The sequence below is a fragment of the Myotis yumanensis genome, unplaced genomic scaffold (genome assembly GCF_028538775.1).
Source record: "Myotis yumanensis isolate MYYU_CA2020_CCGP unplaced genomic scaffold, mMyoYum1.0.hap1 SCAF_10, whole genome shotgun sequence".
In the NCBI taxonomy this organism is placed as follows: domain Eukaryota; kingdom Metazoa; phylum Chordata; class Mammalia; order Chiroptera; family Vespertilionidae; genus Myotis; species Myotis yumanensis.
In genome coordinates this window covers 22,394,275-22,407,348 of record NW_027223761.1, presented here as the reverse complement: position 1 = coordinate 22,407,348, position 13,074 = coordinate 22,394,275, and the positions used below count along the sequence as shown (strand labels likewise).

General features: G+C 42.4%; 1 protein-coding gene across 2 annotated transcripts in view; it reads right to left on the bottom strand.

Annotated features, from left to right (window-relative positions):
• Nucleotides 1–13,074, bottom strand: part of MPPED2 (metallophosphoesterase domain containing 2) — a 172,574-nt gene that overhangs the window by 68,553 nt on the left and 90,947 nt on the right. For both annotated transcript variants that reach the window (XM_070428125.1, XM_070428126.1), the window contains exon 4: nt 12,602–12,827. In XM_070428125.1, the coding sequence (XP_070284226.1) occupies nt 12,602–12,827 (226 nt within the window). The remainder of the gene's footprint in view (nt 1–12,601; nt 12,828–13,074) is intronic.

Below are 13,074 nucleotides of genomic sequence, written 5' to 3'. Positions count from 1 at the left end.
TTGGATTAGAAAATAAACTAATCTTTGCTGCTTCATGTGGGAAAAAAAGAGAGAGAAGCATGAGGAATGTACACTAACGGAGGCATCGTAAGCATAGCCTAAAACCCTCATTCTTTAATGCTTCCTCTGTATTAATTTATGTAAATAATATAAAAGCAAACCCCACAAATGGAGCTTCTGAAATTTCTTTTCCACAGTATTTTATCCCTTAAGTCATAACACCAAAGGTTAAGAAGTAAGAAAAAAAAAAGTATAACAAAGTGGCTAATAATTGCCCAGTGGCATTATTTCCAACTAGTTTTGCCATTATCAATTTGTGCGTAGGTTTTAGTCTAGCATCTTTTGTTTATTCTGAAAAGATCAAAGCAAGAAGATGTTTTCTATTGATTCTTCATTCAAAATAAAAACAGAGGCCAGATGATGGCTAGTGAATTGGGGATTAGACTTTTAAATCATGAGTAGAATACCCCCCCCCCCCCCCCGCCCCCACCCCACAGCCTAAAACTTGTCTTCCATAATCCTCTTTTTAGAACCAGGATACTCCGAGCCACTTCCCATGGCTCACAAAGCCTTGTGTGGCATGAAAACTCAGAACATCTTATTGGACTCAGTGTTCAGATTGAATATGTCCCATAATTTCAATACATACAGTAGCTTAAAATATAGTGAGAAAAAAATAGAGTCATCTCCAGTTATGAAGCCAGGCAGGCATCAGAGCCATTTAGTCTTAAGTGCAATCATTTTGTACACAGTATGTAAAAAAAAAAAAAAAAGTGCATAGCCAATTTTAGGAAAAAAAATGGAAAACCAGTGTACCTAATCTGGACTATTTTTTTTGCCCTTGCAAACATAGTATTGGTTTTACTTAGTCTTCAGTGTTGATTTACTAGGAGTTCATATGAATTTTTAGCACCACTTTTTAAAAAATGTGAGCTATCATAAACCCACATGCCAGACATTTAGACCTGAAAGTATCTAAATTACCCAATAAATATCACCAGCACCTTCAAATGCTGTCTTGGGACGTTGTATTCTGGGAAGGATCTTATTTACACTAGCTAGTTCTTAACTATTTTCTCTAATTTCCCTTTTATATACCAAGTGCTTCTCTTTGTTGACTTTTCATTTTTCACTGAAAATTTCATACTTGGACATTACTAGTCATAGTAACTGTATTTACACTTTAACTAAGCTGATCTTTTCTAATATATGAGCAAAACTTATATCCTCTCCTGAATTAATGCAGATTTGTAATTCATCTTTTCTACATTTTACAGAATGTAGACACATTCTGCTAATGCAGAGGCTGTCAAATTTGTCACTAATTTCCTGTGTAAGCAGTCCTCATGGAACATTCCACATTCAATTTATAGTCCCCATCCAAGATTACCTTTATTTTTCTTGGGTGAAAACACAGTACCAAGTGTTACTGATATATTCAAAACGATATTCATGTAAGTGACCTTAAAAATGCCCATATGTCTTCATTTAACAGACATCCATTCACTCTTCTATGTCTTTTGACTTAGTGCGGCTGATATATGGAGTTCCTTCCTTAAATGGTTTGCAGTTATCCAGATCATAAGCAACTTGCTGTGCAAAGAAACTGTATAAGAATTGCTTTTAAAAATTCTCTCTCTCTTTCTCATACACACACAAATAGGGGTAACCATTTTCCTAGACTAAGTTTTCTATTCAACCTCATTTCTGCTCCTTTTTATTCTCCCCTTCTACACTGGTATACCATCATAAAAAAAGAAAAACAGAGACAACCAAGATGGCGGCATAGGTAAACACCTATACTTGCTGCCTCTCACAACGACATCAAAACTACAATTAAAAGACAAAACAAATATCATCCAGAACCATGGGAAATTTGCTGGCTGAGTGGAAGTTCTACAACTAGAAGGAAAGAAAAAAGTGCATTGAGACTGGTAGGAGGTGCGAAGGTGGGGAGGTGTGAAGGTGTGCGTGAAACGAGCCAGCAACTGGGTGTGCTGTTGTTTTTTTCAATCGGGAAAGAGATATAAGCTCCCGATTGCTCTCAACTCCAGTTCCAGGCGAGACTCTGGGGGCCCAGACTCACACAGGGAGAATCTGGACTGTTTGGCATCGGGCCGGAACACGAGGGCGGCTTTCTCTCAGAGGTGCTCACAGCGATCATTGCTCCTGCATGGGGCCGCGGGACACAGAGACCCAGGGACCTCTCCGGAGCAGGGCTGACTGGCAGCCATTGCTGTTTACTCTGCCCTGGTGATTCCCTGAGACCCTGCACCACCCAATTTACAACCCCACCCAAGCTATGTGCAGCGGCTTTTGCATATCAATGGCCTGTCCTTTTGCAACCTAAAAACTAACAAACTGCAGCTGGGTCAGAGAGCTCCAAAGCTTCCAAAAGAAGGCCTAAGGTCTGGCAGCAGCAGCAGCCTGCATTGCTTCACAGCTGGGCCTCATCTGGGCACTTCCAAACCCCAAACAAAGAGGATATAGAGTTCAAAACCACGGTTATAAGGTTACTCAAGAATCTTCTAGAAATCTCCAAGAAATTTAGTGAGACCCTCAAGGATATCAAAAAGGACCAATCAGAAATTAAGCATACAGTGACTGAAATAAAGAATAATATACAGAGATCCAACAGTAGAGTAGAGGATCCCAAGAATCAAGTCAAAGATTTGAAATACGAAGAAGCAAAAAACACCCAACCAGAAAAGCAAAAAGAAAAAAGAATCCAAAAATATGAAGATAGTGTAAGGAGCCTCTGGGACAGCTTCAAGCGTACCAACATCCAAATTATGGGGTGCCAGAAGAAGAGAGAGAGCAAGATATTGAAAACCTATTTGAAGAAATAATGGCATAAAACTTCCCCTACCTGGTGAAAGAAATAGACTTACAAGTCCAGGAAGTGCAGAAAACCCCAAACAAGAGGAATCCAAAGAGGACCATACCAAGACACATCATCATTAAAATGCCAAGGGCAAAAGACAAAGAGAGAATCTTAAAAGCAGCAAGAGAAAAACAGTTAGTTACCTACAAGGGAGTACCCATACAACTGTCAGCTGATTTCTCAACAGAAACTATGCAGGCCAGAAGGGAGTGGCAAGAAATATTCAAAGTGATGAATAGCAAGAACCTACAACCAAGATTACTCTACCCAGCAAAGCTATCATTTAGAATTGAAGGTCAGATAAAGAGCTTCACAGACAAGAAAAAGCTAAAGGAGTTCATCACTACCAAACCAGTATTATATGAAATGCTGAAGGGTAATCTTTAAGAAGAGGAAGAATGCCCTAACCAATTTGGCTCAGTGGATAGAGCATCAGCCTGTGGACTCAAGGGTCCCAGGTTCGATTCCAGTCAAGGGAATTTACCTTGGTTGCGGGCACATCCCCAGTAGGGAGTGTGCAGGAGGCAGCTGATCAATGTTTCTCTCTCATCGATGTTTCTAACTCTCTATCCCTCTCCCTTCCTCTGTGTAAAAAATCGATAAAATATATTAAAAAAAAAGAAGAGGAAGAAGAAAAAGGTAAAGATAAAAATTATGAACAACAAAGTGACAACAAATACATATCTATCAACAAGTGAATCTAAAAATAAGTGAATAAAAAATCTGATGAACAGAATAAACTGGTGAATATAATAGAATCAGGGGCATAGAAAGGGAGTGGACTGACCATTCTTGGGGGGACGGGGGTATGGGGGGTGCAGGAAGATATTAGACAAAAATCTTACACTTATGGACGAGGACAGTGGGGGGAGGGTAAGGGCATGGGGTGGGGGTGGGAACCGGGTGGAAGGGAGCTATGGGGAAAAAAGAGGAACAACTATAATAATCTGAACAATAAAGATTTATTAAAAGAAAAAGAAAAAAAAAGAAAAACAAACAGCCCTGGCCCATGGCTCAGTTGGTTGGAACATCATCCCATATACCAAAAAGGCTGCAGATTTGATTCCCGGTCAAGGCAATAACTAGGTTTTGGGTTCAATCTCTGGTAGGGGTACATCTCGGAGGCAAATAATCAATGTTTCTCTCTCACACTGATATTCCTCTCTCTCTCTCTCTCTCTCTCTCTCTCTCCTCTCCTCTCTCCTCTCTCTTCTCTTCTCTCTCCTCTCTCCTCTCTCCCTTCCTCTCTCTCTAAAATCAATGAACATATCCTGGGGTGAGGATTACAAAACAAAACAAAAGCAAACAAACAAAAAACCTAGCCATTACAGAACTACACAAGTGCTACTTTTCAGGGAAGAAAATAATACTTACTGAGCATTTCCTGAGTGCCAGAATCTTAGCAACATCATTACATTTTAATTCCATGAAATATATACTGAATAGTAAAAAGAAAAAAAAAGAAAAAGAAAAAGAAAAAAAGGCTGTGGGGTTGAACTTCTTGGGAAATGAGCATCCTTGGGTAAGTTATTTAACTTCTGTAACCAATTTTATCGCATCCCATGTGGGGTTTGTAAAATTACCTTCTCTATAGGGTTGCTGTGAGGCTTTGAAACAATGTTATATGAAGTACCTGTATGTGGGTGATGCTCAATACATAATTATTAATTGCATACCCATTTGACAGATGAATTTGCAGTTCAGGGAAATGAAATAACAAGGTAAGTGAGTTAAAGGAACTCACGTAGTTACCTGAACTCACTTGTGAGAACATCTGAGCTATAGGGGAGAAGTGCGCCCCTGGAAGGCAAAGCAGCAGCAGTGTATGGGAACCTGGCAAAGATGGGTCAAGACTGTCAATGGAGCCCCAGAGGACTCCCTATCTGGTAACACCTGGAGAAATTCACACTACACTTAGTGTTCAGAGTATAAAGTGAGAAATCCATGTTTGCCAAATAGCTTGAAAATAAATGGCACAGAATCTACATGACTTCAGTTTAACTCTAAGAATTCAACCACTGAGAATCCCACCATTGCAAAGAGAATATTAAATACTTGATAACTGGTTTCTAATGTCCAAAGGACTTGCTGAGGGCCCATCTGGTTTAGCTTCCTACCAAACTCACACCTTCATGCTGACTTCCTTTACCACAGCTTGGAGAGGCAGTCTCCAACTCTAACAGAGATTTCCACGCTGCTCACAACCTGGAGATAAGGCATCTGAGGGGAAAAGATGGCAATGAAGAGCCTAAAACTATTGTTGGAGTCTTTCTTTGAAGACTCTAACTGCTTTCAAGTTAAGTTTGTCCAACTACTCCCATTCTTCACCTTGACTAAACCTGCACACCTGGAGAGATGCCGCTATGCTTTCTGTATTGTTGAATGTTCAGGAAGGATCTAGATATGTTCATGAAGCTCATGAATATAATTTAGCACTCTGATTGATTCCATTACATTCTACCATCTCCGTCCTCCTTGTAGATTGGTGGCTATGGTAGATCTTGTATTGGAAATACTTTCTTTACTTTTGTAACTGGGTGTCTCATTGTGTAGACCTTCAGTCCATCAACCACGGGCACATCTCTACTGCCACCGCCCTTACTCATTCATTCATTCAGCAGATATGGACTTAGCATCCACTCCATGCCAGCACTGGGCTAGCCTAAGGTATGCCTAGAGAACAAAGCCAACGCGATTTCTGTCCTCATGGAGCTTATAGCCACTGTAGAATCCCTTCTACCCACCAGCAGCAGCTCTGGGTTAAAAAGAAAGCTGTCAGTTTAACATGAGAGGTTGAAAGAACACCCAGCAGCCAGCCAGCTGGGTCTCAACGTGAAGGTCCAGGCCTTCTCTGTAGCCTGGCGTCTGGACTCTCGCCAGGCCTGACTTCAGTGGGGGCACGTGGCCAGCGCTTTCTTCTCGGTGCATATGCCCAGGGCTGCTGTCTCTCTCACCTGCTACTTGGTTCCTGGGAGGGAAAAAGCCACATGCACCTCACACCCGCCCCCCTGTTGGGTGTGCAAAGCAAACGGAAGCTGTCTCTATGGAGCAGAAACACCAGAACGACCTGGTCCAGGTCTTACAAGAAGTAGATTTTTCATCTTTAAAACCCTAGTTTCCAGAGCACACCATGTAAGAGATAATGGATCGTCCCTTGGTTCTGTCACCTCCACATTCCTATTTCCCCCCGCAGGCACCTTATCACTGGGTCCTGAGAGCTCCTGAAGCTTACTGGCTTGGACTTCTGTCTGCCCCTTTTGTCACTAGATGGACACAGCCGAGAGCTCTAAGTGGCTACTTCCTGCGTTGTCTCAGGTCAAGGAGCAGAGGGACATCAGCGGTTACTAGGATACTCTGGTTTAGTCTAAAGAACTCAGCAAAGGAACTCAGGATTCTAGCCCCTCTTCTCCCCAAACTAACTCCGTGACTTTGGGCACGTCACCTTCTCTGTTAAAAACTCTATCTTGATCTCCTGCGTCAACATGGGACAATGCCAAGGAGACCTATAAACACTTGTAAATGCTGGTTATTGTTGCTTTCAATACATACTCTGCTGATTTTGATTGCTTAGAATTGCTTTTCTACTTAAATTTTAATTATTTAGGATGATTGTGAAGCCCAAATGTGATAGCACGTGAAAACTCTGAATGAAAAAATACCATCCAAATGTCAGTTTATTATCGTTGTCTGCTGATTGATTTTGTCTCTCAGAATGCACAGGCAAAAACTTAAGGTATGCCAGTGGCTGATACACAACCAATACTTCTATGCCCCATCTGTCTATACAACCACCACCAACACATCAGAGAAAGGCACAGGACAGGCCTCCCAGGTTTGGACAGAGTGGGAGGAAAGGTAGGTACAAGGTGGCTTCAACATCACCAGGTCTGCATACACCGCCTTTCGAAATGGTAGATACTGACACGGCTGTCACTGGGAGGTAGGAAGCAAAGGGATTGGCTTTGCTTTCTCCTTTTTCAAATAAACAGGGCAGTTGTCAAACCAGAAGTGAATCGGACCCCAGGCAGCTTTAAGAGCAGTCAGCTGTATTCTGAAACAGGCAAAAATGTAAACAGAGCCTGAAACTTTAGAGCAGGACAGGCCTGACCATAGGTTTCATTATGGGAGAGTCTGTGGGCCCTGAGCCAAGGAAAATGAAATGCTAGCCTGGGCCTTTAAACAGAATCATGTAAAAGTGGAGTGCATATTTGTTTAGCGCGCACGCGCGCGCGCGCACACACACACACGCACACATGCACACACACACACACACACACTCATACACACAGACCTTTTCTGTGCCAATACCTTTCTGAACCCTCTTGAATAAAAGCCGGAATCCTGAGAACCTGGTACAGAACCAACATTGTGTGTATAGTTCTGGTTCTTTAGTGTGAAAGGGCTTTCCTGCTGAATATGGAGATGGTTGGTTTTTTTTTTTATCTCCTCCTCCTCCTCCTCCTTCTTTTTTTGGCCAAGTTAATGACAAAGTATGACTGCGATCATAAAATAAATGAGCCCATTCCACCGATCCCCAAATCTGAATTCTATCATATGAACTGCCAATTGGTTTTCGAGTCCGCTCACTCAATATCTGCTGTTAATTTGTTTGCTATTTTGAGAACTTGAAGACTGTCATCAAAGTACATGATGCATTACAAAACTTATAATTGGAAATTAAAACATCTGACGCTTTTCCGACGGGGTAAACATAAAGCACTCTTGCACTGAACAGAACAAGGAAACGTGAGCAACCTTGTGGCTGTTGGTATGCAAGCACAATTACCAATGCCGCAGAGTGGAATCAACACTTAACTCCCACTTTGAAAAATGCTGAGAAAATTACATTCCAATGAATGAATGAACTCAACATGTTTATGATCCTAAATGGGGGGAAGCAAGAAGGGGCGGGGGCGGGTCCTACTCACACTTCCTTTGAAAATGCAACTCTATGGGCTTTCTCTTGCTATTTCAGCCGTTTCAGAATTACGCTGGCTGCCTAGGCTCCAGATCTAATTTTCCTGCTGCAGAAGTTAAGGCACTTCCTCCACAGTTACTAAATCTGACAAATTACACCTGGGTCTACTCTAACATGAAAAAGTGTGCTCTTTGTTCCTGACCCCTTGGTCAGCCCAGAGATCAAATTCCTGCATGTCGGAAAGCCCCACTCATATTCATTAAAAGCCACGGGAGACCGGCTCTGCACTGCTGTGGAAGAGGGGACCGAGGTGCAGGCTGCTGCTGAACCCCACAACCGCTCTGCTCAGAGCAATATAGACTCTTCTTTTTGTAGCTGGGCTGCTGGTCAATTAGCACCTGGATTTTTTTTTCTCTAAACAGTACCTTAGAAACAAAAGAGCAGTTGAAATCAGAAAAAAAAAAAGGAAGGGGCCAGTGAGTGTTTACATGCCAAGTTCCATGAGTGAGTTTGCCAAAACTTGCTTGCACTAAAATGCTGGCTGCACAGAACAGTAACCAGAAATACAAAAAATGATTTAAAAATGCCACTGTCCCTCTACCCTGGCCAGACGAGCAGTTTGTTACCACAGTGGCTAATACTGGACAGATTAGAGTGTTGTCTCCTCTTTCTAACCATCCTCAGCCTTTGGAAAAGACGTTACAGAGCTGAGTGATCGTAAAGAGGAAATCAGGAAGCATCTTGGCGGCAGAGAATCAACACGAGGGATACAAGAAACCCACAAGCTTTCCTGTGGGGACAGCAAAGTCCTAGGGGGACCTAGCTGCCTGCAACACAGACCCTCTTCTTTGTCCCCCGAGGAGGGGGAGAAAAACATAACAGGAGAAGTTAAGAAAAGGTGTGGCTGAACTGCAGTTCCCAAAGACGACAGAACATCCTGCCTGATCCCTTTAAGATTCCTGGAATAACAAGATGGTGAAGGAAAATAGACAGAAGCCACAAGAAGCTGTCAAAAGGCCTCTTGAGTCAGAGGTGTCCCCAGGAAGGCATCAACTTTCATCCTCCTCCCAGGGGAGCACCTTTCTCCCTGGACAAGGCACCCCACTTACAACATCTTCAGTGTGGGCCACTGAATCTCCCCAGACCCAACAAACCATATCCAAACTGCCTCCTTGGGCATCTAAGTAGTACCGTGCACTCCAATTGTAAACACACGTGAAAGCGGTGCAGTTGTCTGTTATTTTCCACATACATGTTCCCACTACATGGTAAATCAGGAGATACTGCTTTCATCCTCCCTGATCTTTAGGAAGCTCTCATTACATGTTTATAACTTGTAATATTACAAGCTGTAAGCATGTAATGAATGTGGACTAATATTCCTTTTCTGTAGGAGACCAAGTCACATTTTTTAGATACATGAGTCATAGCTATCTTCCTGGTCAGATGGCAATTACTTTTGAGAAACCCATGACAGGATAGAAATCTTTAGTATCTAGGTTCTTATTTTGATTTCTGTTTTATCGATTAGCACCACTAGCAAATCAGCAAATCAGAGAACTTAATATTTCCTCCAAAAAAAAAGAGTCATTGGAAAGGTATGTAAATCAAATGTAAACCTGTTCCCATAGTTTGGGGCGGGGGTTACAATATCTAATGGGTAACTAAGCAAGCATTCACCAATGGGAGAATCTCAGGGAAGGGAAAACTTAACTTCTGAAGCGAGAAAAGTGGTAACTTAGCTTCTAGTTGAATTCTTAATAGCGAAAGAGGTTTAAAAAATGTATATAAGATATCAAAATAATAAAGCAGGCCCGCGAAATCCCGACTTTGAAGATTCTGACTTTGGTGACGTTAAAGTGAGTGGCACAGGAAGAGACCAGTGCAGAACCCATTGCCCCTGTTTTTGACAAGAGAGAAGTTAAGAGATTCACCTTGTCACCCAATCAGCAGAGGCTAGAACCCACCCCACCAGACTCCTAGTGCAATAGTCTTTGTATGGAGTGGACAAAGGTACAAAATAGACTGGAAACACCAACCCCGCTCTATCAGTAATAGCTTCTCAAAGGCTTACTCGATGCCAGGAAGTCTTCTGCATGCTGCAGATACATTAACTCATCTATCCTTCTAACAACAGCGTGAGGGACGTCAGGCTGCTATCGCCCACTTCAGAGATGAGCAAACAGATGCATGGAGATGTTCAGAAATGCACCCCAGGTCCCAGAGCTGAGTAAGTGGGATATCTGGGAAAATCTGCCCTCCCTGAACAGAAATGCTCCTGGAAGCTTCCCTAAGTCAGTGTTCAGATGATCAATAGTCCTGGGAATATTAATTTGGACAAAACAGCTTCACAGTACGATCCAAATTCCTGAAGCCTCCAAAATATAGGATGAGACTGAAATTTCCTTTTCACCAACCTCTGCATTTCTTGTCAAAAGACAAAGTAGCAACAATTCCTATGGATGAGACAAATTCCATGTAGAGATCTCCTTTGCTGTAGTGAGGTGCTAGGCAGGAAGTAGTTCAAACTTTCTGGAAACCCCAACAAAATATGTACAAAACCAACCTCAGGACAACATTTCAGATGGCTAATGGTGCCTATTATTTTGACTTTACCACCTTTTCCAATATTCAAATGAAATTCCTGAATAATATGAATCCAGTGCAGACATAAACTTTGTCCAAAGTTTGTACCACCACCAAACATGAATTACCTGTCATCACATCCCATATTTGAATTACAATGGTATGTTTTTTATTTCTTGAGATGCTCCAAAATCTGCCCCAGGATCCAAAATCACTCCCTCATTCATCACAGCCCTAATCTGATTTAGCTAAACCAGACGCTACACGGTCTGGGTCTGCACAGAGAGGGAGGAAGTTTGTTTGCTATCATCACTTCCTCAACTATCAACCCAGGGATCTTGGAAAGTTCTGCATGTTCAGGAGTAGCCCTCAATCTTCTGTGCCCTTTGAAGATTTTTTCTGAAATCATCTGAAGTTATTGAATAAATGACCTGGACTCCACACAGAGCTTCTCTGTCAGTCAGAGGTCATGCCGCAACTACCAGAGAGTCAGGAAGAAGTGGCTGAAACGCTCCCTCTCTCTCCTACTGCTTACCCAGAAATGCTCATATCAACCTCCCGCTCTACCCTGAGGTCCGTTTTCAGGTTCCTGTTTAATAAGACTAGTTTCTGCTGTTTATTCTCTTTTCCCTTTAGCGCCTTCTCACATATAAAGTAATTAATTGACATACATCAAGAAAGCTGGGTCTAGCCCCTGCAGATAATAACCTCTGATTCCCACACCATGACCACCGCCACCCAGACATTCCATGTACCCTGCCGTCAGACTCAAATCAGGAGGCTGCCATTTGGTACCTGTGTGATTCTTGAGCAGTTCCTTAACCTTTCTGTGCCCGAGTTTTCTCATCTGCCAAATAAGAATCATAACAGTGCCTATCTCTTAAAGAAAGGTCTTTTGAATAAAGGAGATACTAGATATAAATAGGATTTAGAATAGTGCCTGGCATGCATAGTAAGGACTCAGTTAAGAGTTCAAAACCATTGCCAGGCTGATTTTAACACAGATATACTTCCTGTACCCACTCATCAGTCCTTTTGGATGCCAAATAAAATAGAAAACATCTCAACTTTCTATGCTACAGAGGACAAACCAAACTGTCGAATGGAGTAGCCAATCTGAATGTACTCTCTTTGTCCTCTTCCAGCCTTAACCTGCAACTCCTGGGGCAGGGCTGGAGTACTTCTCCAGGTTGGGTGGGTAAAAATTAATTCTTCTGCTCTATATACACATGGAACGCTTAAAAATTACATAAATTATAAAAATCCAAGACTTGTTTGATATGGATGATCTGAACTGTCCCATTTTAAAGATGAAAAATCTGGCTCTGAAGGCTCCAGACCCTATAAATACTTAGCGGCAGAGCCAAGGCCAGAAAATTATTAATTATTATCCTAATCAAACCACCAGGGACTCTTCTAAATCCATTGCAAATGTCACATGACTTCATCATAACGCTCTAAAGTGGGTATTATTTTCACCCCCTTAGAGATGCAGACACTGGGGCTCAAACTCTGTCAATTAGCTTCTTCAAAACCAGACAACTGATGACTGATAGAGCCAAGGTCAACATACTTCTTGACTGGCCCCAAAGAATATGCCCCTGCTCCCAGCTTTCTAGATCTCAGTGCTGAGGACTCTAGGACTGAGCTCGCAGCCTGTGACTTCCTAACTGCCGCTGCATCCGCTTTTGAAAAACTCGGACTCCTGGGCTCCACTTCAGGAAGCAAAATCAGTTTCCGTGGGCAGGGCTTCAAAATCTGTATTTCGTCAGAGTTAGTGATTCTGATGTATTAGTCAGAGTTGAGAAACACCAATCTAAGCAAGGTATTTTATGAGTGCTCCGGTTATCAGCTGAGAGGGAAATGAGTGACCGAAGGCTGATGGAATGTTCAGAGCAGCTGAATCTGCATGGAGAGGAACAATGGAGACCTTGCCCCAAATTCGTCTGTGTCCCACTGAGGCACAAGGAAGCCTTACCCACATCTGCCAAAGCCCAGCTCCCATCAACATTACCTAAAGACATCTGCATCACAATGCAAACAATAAACACGGCCCTCCCCAGCAGTGCCAGACAGAGGTGCTCTGTCCGAAAATCAGCAAGAAGGTTTATTTGCAGCCTCGTCCTTTTCATTAAAGCACCAAAGTCTGCATGCACCACGCTTTCTTAGCGCTGAGCAATTCAGAGGGCAAGACTCTTCGAATGAACACTCACCAAGGTGCACCGTATATCCTGAATCCCTTCACTGTTACCTCCGAGTCTTGTAAGTAAATACTGTTTGTCAGGAGGGACTGAACGTTGTCAAAGTCCTCTGGTTTCAATTTGGACACAGAGGGGAAACGGTAGTAGTCCTGTTTAACGAGGTCTGCCATGAATTCCTTATCAAATGTCAGTTCATGATTCCCAGCAATCACTATTTTATATTCATACGGCAGGTTTCCTGAAAGAAGAAAAAAAAAGAGCACCAATTAGCACGTTCATTTCCCATCACGAAGTACAACAGCCGAGATTGCGTGATTAGCAGCCAGTATGCCCAAATGAAATAGCTCATGCATTCCTTTATATTTCCATGGGAACCAAAATTTATGACTACTCCTTTATGCTAACAAAAATGACAATAAATGGGAAACAGAAAGCTTCTAAGAAGCTAAAAAGCTACTAAGAAGACATTAAGTTTTCTGGTTCCA